Below are 9,588 nucleotides of genomic sequence, written 5' to 3' on the forward strand. Positions count from 1 at the left end.
CAAATTTACCAAAATGTTGAGATTGTTTAGTTAAACGACTCCTGTAGATCTGATGATTTGTATTCACCTCCTTGTGGTTAAAACAGGAAGTCTAGGGATGCTTCTATCTGTGGGTGGTCAAGTCCTAGCACCATGTGTTGTTATATCAAGCTCTCCCTCTAGTGGCCAGATTTTTTTTATTTCAGGTCAAATATTTTCCCATATTTCAACCTGAGAGAAATTGGTTTTAATAAATTCAGTTAAGTATTGTAATAGTTAAGAATATAAGCAAAGGAAGTTTTTCATTTATTCCAATCCAGAAAGAATTACTGGCGATTCCAGAATGATCAAACCAGATCATTATTTAAGCTTATTCAAACGATTGACAAAACAAAATAAAATTATATTGTTACTATTGTAAAACATCTCTCACCCCAGTGGTAACTTTAGGACTACAAGCTTATGTTGTCTTATATATTAAGTGAAGCTCATATTATTACACTTGTACTTTAATTAACTTGATTTTGTATGGTGACACAATGACAAAGCCTGGAGCTTTCTCGTGAAACCAAAACCCATTCACACCTGAAATAGAAAGGAGGGACACAGTTGCTAAAGCAGTTTTTAATCCTTCCTTTTTCATTATGACGTGTCGCCTGCTACGTTATTTAAACTTGTTTTCTTTAAAATATTCAGTCAGTTCGGAAATGGCCCTGAGTTGCGTAGTGTTTGTTCTGTTTGCAGGGTGTAGTTTGGCTCTGGAAACCACACAGGCTTTAACTGTGTCTCAAAAATGTAAGGAGGATACCAACGCTCTCCTCAGGGAAATTACCCAGAGCAGGCCAAAGGAATATGCTGTTACCAGTAAGTGTTGCTGCTCTTTCAGAGGCTTTTCTTATGTGCATGTCCAGTGAATTCAGGTATTCCTATTTCAGGGTCCAGAATGGAATTAGCTGTTCTGTTAAATGGGCCATACAATTAAGAAGTTTTGTAGTAGTTTATGTAATTTTTGAGAAAGAAATTACGGCAATACAAAACAGAGGTATGTTTTGTTGTACTGTCATATTTTAGAAGTATGTTTACATTAAAATGCACAAATCAAATACATTGCTTATATGCATATTTTCTTAGGTCTAACAAATTGCCTACTGCTAACTGTACCAAATATATTTAAAGGATGGTAATTATGGGGATGATTATGGAAGGTACTCATAATAATGAAAAGTTCTGATGTTAAAGTTATTTAATTTTCAAGTTATTAAGGATTACTAAAAATAAACAACAATCTGTTCTCTTTTTGGAGAAATACGGACCTGTATTTTATGCATGAAACGTTTCTGACCTGACCAACTTGTGTAAAATCTGAGAAAATTATTCAATATATAGCGTCTAACATACTGTTACGAGAGATTGATTTTATCATATGGCATTTAAAATATAAGAAATGACAAAAGCCACTGTTGTCCTAGTTTATCCCACTCATATGTCATATCTATGGTTTCTCCAATTTGTCCCACTTTGATTATGGCATCAAGGAGCCCCGGCAAAACCTTATTCTTCCCTTTTTGTTTTCTGGCCGTTTGTAGACCAAACAATTAATAGACAGAGTTGTCAGCCGATTTGATAGGTTTATGTTATATTAAATTAGCTGTACCTTAGGCCATTAGCTTTCTGTACACTAACTAGCGTTAAGGCAGTGTACAACTTTCATTCAAGTTAGGCAACATCACAGACACAGCAAGAACGTAAGAAATACACACTGCGAACAAAGATATGTAGCATCTCACTCACGTTAATTGGCGTCTTCTGTCATTCATAAAGATGTAGTCGTCCATATAATCATATAATTGTCCCGCCGCACTTTTTCCTGATGGCCATTTCGTGATTTTGCTTTTTAATTTTGGTGTGAAGACAAACTTTCTATTCCAAATACAATCGTCCTTTCACATTTTTACAGAGACCGGGGTTTCAAATTTGCGACTGACCTGCGCGCGTATGCGTCGCGTCGGTGGTTGCGTAATTACGACGGCTGTTGAAAACAGGAAAAGTTTACGTTCACTCAAAAAAGCCTCAAAATCCTAATTAAATTGGAGTCTTTGGATAATTTCGTGGACAAATGGACGTGGTGGCATAGAAAATTGCCAGTAGTACGGTCCCTGCCCTCAAAGTACGAACAACCACTGGTAACGAATTCAGTAACGTATTAACACATAAGGGTGCAGTTCTGTTTCTGACCACAAACGCTAGCCGAGAGTGATAAGGCGTTACAGTGCAGAGGGGCGCTGTTTCACGCATTTCCGGCTTCTGTGAAAATAGGGAATATTTACTATGGATGTATTTATGAATTCAAATTGGACTAAATGAAATATGCATATTGATTAAGGGTACACTATGTGTTAATAGTGGAACAGCACATAATTATATTACAGTCAAAATAGCAAGGCATGGTCACATGGCTTAAGTCTTAATAGGCCTAATGTTAGAAAATAAAACCTCACCAAATGCTTCCTGTCTATAAGAAACTGTAAAAACTGTGTTTATGTATTGTAATTTATGAATTATGGCTAGAGGACTCATGAGCAATCATAAATGTATTGCTGCATTTTTAGTCTTACTCCAGAAATTCTGTCTCTTTTTCTTTTCATTGAGAGTCAAGGGATTTTCGTGTTTTTTCCACTAAATTGTATTTGTGTGTGTGTGTGTGTGTGTGTGTGTATTTCTAGTGTATGATGCATTTGGAAAGATGGGTAGCAATGTTGAAGGAGGTAATGCCAACCAGCCTGGCTTGCTGCAGCAGTGTCACTCTGCCCACAGTCCCACCTTCTCTGGAAAGTACTGCCAGGTGTTCATTATGCAGGTAAACATCTAAACTGTATTTATGAAATATAAAATGTCATCCTGCCATATGGCTTCTAGGTGACAAATAGGAAACCTCAAAGTGTTTTTACTACCACAGGGAACAGTCCAGTACTTTGTAGGAGTCTGTGTTCCTGACTCGTGTAATGAAGCGGATGTGCAACTGTTGGCATTGTATGGTCAGTGAATTGAAAATCTCTTTTTACTGGCTTCACTGCACAAACCTTGATTCAGCTGTTTTACTTGTGACCTTTTTTACTTTCTAACAGGGAAACTTAAGCTTGGTCAAACATCCCTCATTCCTCCTTTACCTCCCATCCTGGTCAATGACTCCACACAGCAGATATACATGACTCACTGTGTGATCAGCACCGTTGTCCCTGATGCATCCGCTGTCACTTGCTTGTTAGTATGATTGGACTTACCCGGTCTTAAATGCATGGGCTTTTGTAACATCAAACTGAAGTGGAAATTTTAAATTGTCACTCTTCTGCTTTTTCTACTGCAGGTTTATGTGTTGCTTAATGGTTGCAGTTCCACTGGTGGCTACATTGTTTAGAGCTATATTAAGTTGCCAAAGGAACAGGGAGGTCAGTTCACATTCAGAGGGTTTAAAAACTGGCCGCAGCCTTTATGGATCATTGAAGACCCATGTCTCCTCTAGCAGTGAGACGATTAGTAGCAATTTAGAGGAAGATAGTAAGTACAAGGTGCATTATGTGTTTTTGTGTTTGTCTGTTCCATTTACCATATGATATAGAGATAATCAGTTCTTCAGTGATCAAAACAACAGAGCACAGATGAGCATATACTAACGTTAAAATACAGAAGCACACATCTAGAGTACTAAATTTCAGTAATCAAATATTAAAGTAATGCAAATGTGCATAAAGAAAATGTTCACAAGCTCTACTGAATGTTTTCTATCATAGACAGCACGCATCACGCACCACTGTGGTTTTCTCGAAGCTGTGTGTACCACTGCCTTCAGGTATTCTCTCTGCAGACTACCAGCCAAGGTGTCTTCGGCACCTCCTCGTCCGTCCAAGGGGGAGGCTACCCCTCCCTGAATGGCATCCGCTCTCTCAGCTTGTTATGGATCATAAGTGGCCACTCTGCACAGTTGCCTGCAATAACCAACTTGGGTGCAACACAGTTACTGTATACTTGCATAAACTTTCTACCACCTCATTCAATTTGCAAGATTTCTTACTGTACATTGTATCTCTTCTATTATAGATAATTTCAAAGACTTTAGGAAATCAGCAACAACCAGCCCTCTGCATGTGTTTTCCATCAGCGGACCTGCTTTTCTGGCCGTAGACACCTTTTTACTGCTCGGGTGACTCTTTTTTAAAAGAGTTGAAATGGCCTTAAAAAGTGGTGGATTTAAAAGCCTGTTCCTTCAGAAATTTATTTTATTGTGAGTAGTTATATTTTTGTGTTGCGTGTTTCAGGGGTCTGCTCAGTGCCAGGTCTCTGCTGGGCTCAATAAGCAAAGCGGAGGGCAGACTGAGCCCCAGTATGGTGGCCACCTACCTTTTCAACAGGATTAAAAGGTGCAGTGTTGTATATTGATTATTGGTAATCTGTTACCAAGTTTGATCTTAAAACTGCTAATGATTTGAAATTCAGTTTCTTATTTATTTTTTGTCTTTCCATCATCCCAGGGTTCAGCCGCTACATCTGTTTGTTATGTGTCTAACAATTAGCCTCATCTCTCTGGTCCAGTGGGGACCTTACTGGTTCCCGTTTCTAGAGACAATAATGGATTGTAAGACATACTGGTGGGCTAACATACTATTGATTAGCAATCTCATTCCAGTCAATGAGATAGTAAGTTTAACCTAAATTTTATTTTTAACACACAATATTTCCGTTTAAGTTGACCTACTTTAGTTTCTTAGCATTTCCTTCTTTGTATTTTTTCAGTGTTTGCCTTGGACATGGTACTTGTCTCTCGACTTCCAGTGTTATGCCACCACCCCACTGTTGCTCTATCTTTACAGATTGTATGTTTCTTTCATATGATGTAAATATGATGTAAATGTTTTAATTGTAAGTAATAGCGATGTCTGGAGCCACTACACAGATGTAATTCTGTCAATGATATCTTTTGTTTACCAGGAACAGAGGTGTGTTTGCAGTTGTGGCAGGAGGCCTCCTCTTGATGAACATTGTTGCTGGTGCAGTTACAACTGCACTTCTGCAGCTGCCGGTCTTTCAGCCATACACATTGTAAGGCAGTGATCATGTTCTAACACTAATGCAAACAGCTTAGGAGCCAAATACGTGTAATGATTGATGGCCCATTTTGTAAAGACACTCTTACCTTGAAGGTGGAGACTAGCTGGTTATCCCAACCAAACTGCTTTTGTTTATTTATTTTGCAGGACATCTGACACATATAACATATATTACTATTTGAAACCCCACACAAGATACGGGCCATTTTTAATTGGGATCTTGACTGGAATGCACTTGACAACAAAGAAAGAAAACCTCTTAAAGAAAAAGGTAACAATTCAGTAACGGGCATATTTTCCAGCATCACTGTACCCAACTTATTCATGTAGCAGAAAATTAACTACATCATTCTTCAGACTGAGTGTGCTTACAAATGTATCCACCATCACACTTTTATGCTTCCTGTGTCTTGCTGTTTGGTCCAGTGGCAAGCAGCACTTGGTTGGTTCTGCTGTCTTTCACTCATGGCTCTGTTGGTGATATTTGCCTACATCCTCAAGGAGACCCCAGCCTACCCATCTGCACCACACGCTCTCTATCAGGGACTGCACAGATTGCTGTGGGCTCTGGCTTTAACCTGGATCATACTGGCCTGTGAGGAGGGTTATGGAGGTAAACCAAGGCCAAAGATGGCAAATAGAAATACAACTAAGCACTTGTTTGCTTTTTGTTTCTTTTTGGTTGTTTTTGAGACTCTTTGTGATAATTTCTGGTCTTTTAACAGCACTCTGTGTATTTCTAACAATAAATGTTGACAAGCACTAAATACAGACGCTCTGATCCAGAGGCCCCCAGACTTCTTGGGCTCCTGGACCTGAGTCTGATATGCCCAGTTAGTAACTTATCTGTGTGTATATGCTTTGCTTATGTATGCACATTTCTTGTTAAACCTTTGGGAATCAAGCTAGTTGTTGCATGAATATCACACCACCCAGGGTGTCAAATATTGCTGCTGATGTGTCTCAGCCTGTGGCCCCTCAGATATGGTCCAGGTACTGTATGCTCCTGTTACGTAAGAATGTGGCCCACAGGGTTTGACTTGCTGATTAATTAAGAGGGCAAGACTCACTCCAAAACCTTTAGAAGTGAATATCTTTGGACTGCTACCAGTGCTGTTCTGAGAGTCTCCACATTAACATAAGCTATGAAATATCTATAAAACCATGTATTTTAAAAATGTAAATATTGTACTTTTAAACAATATATGAGCTATTGCATATATATATATAGTGTGTGTACGTGTGTTTTGCTTTTGTATACTAGCTGTCAGATTTTCCCTTGTCCCTCTAATTACCCAGGTTATGTAAAGAGCTTCTTGTCATTGCGCTTCTGGGTTCCAATTTCCAACATTAGCTTTGCTTGCTATCTAATACATCCCGTCTTCATCATCCTCTACATCGGCCTACAAGAGACCCCAATCCACTACACAGACATCAACTTTGTAAGTTCATCCCAATTTATTCACTTTTTTCAAGCTTACTGCTGACAAGTTTTGGATTTTACCATGGCTTTTTTTATCTTTGTGCCCTGTTTAAATTGATACAGTGTACTGTATGTCTCATCTGTTGTTTAGATGTACATGTTCCTTGGCCACGTGGTGCTGACACTGGCAGTGAGCTACATGTTGACTGTGTTGATTGAGAAGCCCTATCTCCTTTTAAGATGCAGCAGTGCACAGATGTGAGTCAGAATAGAAGACATGCTGTCATTAACACACCTAATCTTAACACATTCAAAATTGTTTACTCAAACTACACAAGGCAACTTAATAATGCAAGCCACATAGCACAAGGACGCAAATAAAAAGCAAGCAAAGCAGCATTTTACTATAAATTTTATTAAGGTAAAAAGAAAATGCCATGGTATAATACCAGGTTGTTTCAGTAGTCTCACAGTGTCTATTTTGAATATGAAACCCACAGTCTGTTTGTATCTATCTGGGAGTGAAATCATTTCTACATTCAATAAAAAAATATGATGTATTTTACCCACACAGGAAGGATGTTATGCTATGTAAAACATTTCTTTTAATTCACCTCAGTTGCTTCATTTTTTGTGCCTACTGGTAAGATGGTAAAACTATGATTATATTTGGTTGCAGTATTAACAGTCACTTACACACAAGTGCAACTGTGCTGCTCCTGTAATGTTTATAATATTACTTAATGTTTATGCTTTTTGCTTTTCTTTTTTGTTTTTTGTTTTATTTCTATGTCAGTAAATTTCAATTAAAAAACTAATTCTCTCAGTAATATTTACCTTAAATTGGCCATTGGTTAGTTTGCATAACCCAGTTCAAGGGGGCCATAACAGTATGTTGATTTAATTTCCGTCGTGCTTTATGTTATTTGTTGTATTTTTATTTACAATTAATTATGTCTCATCGTGTGACAACCTCTTTAGCATCAATAAACCTGCACTAATTGGCATTTGTCCATTAGGTGGCGGTGGAAACAAGCTCTAAAGACCACATCCACATGTTATAAATAAGAACACGTTTTAGCAAGTAGTGTCCTGTTTGAACATCTAGCAGAACGTGTTGTGCAATTTGATTTGGCATGGGTTTTTACACTGGAAACCCCTTCTTCCCCAACCCTCCCATTTTTATCCGGGCTCGGGACCGGCACCAAGGTGGCCCTCCAGGATGTATGCACAAAGAAGGGCATTCATATGGGGTTGTGTTTGTGGCCATCCGGCTCTGTTTCTGTTCTGAGGAAAATATCTAGTTAAATGTTCCACCCTGTTCACCAGCTACAACAGTTGCTGACTGTAGCTGTCTGCTGTTTGGTGATGAGCAGGTAGTGCACCGAGATATTAGGGGTGACACATTTTTCAAGGGATGCTCTCCACTTACTTTAAATAGATATCTAAATTAATGTTAAGCCAGAAATGCAGAGAAAATGTTGCCTATTCAGGATTAGCTTTGTCTAGATGTGATATAATGTTCTGTTACTTCAGATAGTTTAATTTCATTTTGGAAGGTATGAAAACAGGAACAATACAGCAAAAATACATAATGTACCTCTCTTTACAAGTGTAAGACCAGTGTGACTGGCTTCCTTGTGACTTGTAGTTCATCTTATTCCCCTCTTTCTCTCCTTTAAATGGATCGTGCCATGTCTTCCCTGCACTTTCCATGACAGTGAGTCAGAATTTATAAGCGACACTAACTAACTAATAAGATGAGATCATAACAGAGGTTTTCAGTTTCTCATGATGCAAAAACACTCAGCTATGTTTCCATCCTAGCACTTGAGTTATTCAGGACACATGCTCAGTTGTACGTTGTATTAAGCTGACTAATGTTCAGTGTAACCACCTCAAAGAAATACCTTGAACCCTTTGCTGCTGTTTGTGTCGGCTCCACTCTCCTTGTGTGGTGATTTTCACTGGAGTAACGCTGTAAATTCAACATGATGGAAGACCTTTGCTATAATTTACTGAAAGAATTTAAAAGCAGTTGTCTGTCTGAATGTTTGTTCAAACCTCCTCTGCGTATCATTTGTGACACAAAGAAGGAAATATCTCCCAGAATGTTTAACCACAGTTTTCAGTGTCAGTATTCACTGTGAATAATGCTTTATTTTCTAGTTTAGTTTAGACTACTATCTGCTTAGTGGTTAAACATAACATTTTAGAATATCTTCCATTTTCCTGCTATGGCCGTCCTTAAGCTATCTCACATACCCACGTGAACAAAACATGGCTGTGACGCACACTTCTTTCATGTGCAGCGCCATTCTTCACCTGTCCAACAATTTTAGGGAAGGGGGGCAGTCCCCATGCTGAGGCAGACTGTGCAACAGCATGATGCAAAAATATATCTTGCTTTGGTAAGATGATACTTTTCTCTCCATGGCCACATGTTTCCACAGGGCCATGTCAAATCAGATACCCCACAACGTGGTTAAGACCGTGTAACATATCTGAGCAGTTAGGCAAAAAAACATTTGCAGTTGCTGTTTTGGAAAAACCTAAAATTTAGGATTGTTTATAGTAAAAGAAAAGTTGTTTACTGTTACCTGTGAGTGGTTATTTTTCATGTTGCCCAACGGTTCACCCACCATCTAACAGCTGCTCCTTGCCGAGACCTTAAAAGTGTCACTTACGTGCGTATGTACACGTTTCAACAGCTACATCAAAACAAGTCCTGCCTTTTTAAAGTACCGTCCAACTGCTGTTTAGTCATTATAAGTAAATTGGTTTTTAGTAATTTAACTACATTGCTCTCAAAGCCTTAAAGTAGTTGAAAACAATACATTTACGTTTTGCAGCAGGATCAGTTTCCTATGAAAACTAACATAAAACAGCTCCTACACACATGCATAAGAGTCCACACAATAGTCTAATGATATTGTAATGTCAGTCATACAGGACTTCACTGATTTCTTATACACACACACACACACACACACACACACACACACACACACACACACACACACACACACACACACACACACACACACACACACACTAACAAAAGTGACTTCACACTTTGCTTTG

At 38.5% G+C, this 9,588-nt stretch overlaps 1 protein-coding gene across 1 annotated transcript; it reads left to right on the plus strand.

Moving 5' to 3' along the window:
• Nucleotides 1–58: 58 nt before the first annotated feature.
• On the plus strand, nucleotides 59–9,155 carry oacyl (O-acyltransferase like). Its single transcript, XM_067483148.1, has 15 exons — nucleotides 59–843; nucleotides 2,703–2,836; nucleotides 2,936–3,014; nucleotides 3,105–3,240; nucleotides 3,344–3,534; nucleotides 3,768–3,980; nucleotides 4,075–4,177; nucleotides 4,293–4,394; nucleotides 4,506–4,671; nucleotides 4,768–4,847; nucleotides 4,963–5,073; nucleotides 5,229–5,352; nucleotides 5,508–5,694; nucleotides 6,381–6,523; nucleotides 6,656–9,155. Exons 1-15 carry the CDS (start codon nucleotides 624–626, stop codon nucleotides 6,764–6,766), a joined length of 2,100 nt encoding a protein of 699 aa, XP_067339249.1. The 5' UTR covers nucleotides 59–623; the 3' UTR covers nucleotides 6,767–9,155.
• Nucleotides 9,156–9,588: the final 433 nt, after the last annotated feature.

Source organism: Channa argus, chromosome 18 (assembly GCF_033026475.1).
Source record: "Channa argus isolate prfri chromosome 18, Channa argus male v1.0, whole genome shotgun sequence".
NCBI classification, from domain to species: Eukaryota; Metazoa; Chordata; class Actinopteri; order Anabantiformes; family Channidae; genus Channa; species Channa argus.

Coding starts and splice junctions, on each gene's coding strand:
- oacyl (XM_067483148.1), top strand. CDS start 624: ATGACGTGTCGCCTGCTACGTTATTTAAACTTGTTTTCTTTAAAATAT. Junction 5,074..5,228: donor GTCTTTCAGCCATACACATT/GTAAGGCAGTGA, acceptor TTTATTTTGCAG/GACATCTGACACATATAACA. Junction 5,353..5,507: donor AAAACCTCTTAAAGAAAAAG/GTAACAATTCAG, acceptor TGTTTGGTCCAG/TGGCAAGCAGCACTTGGTTG.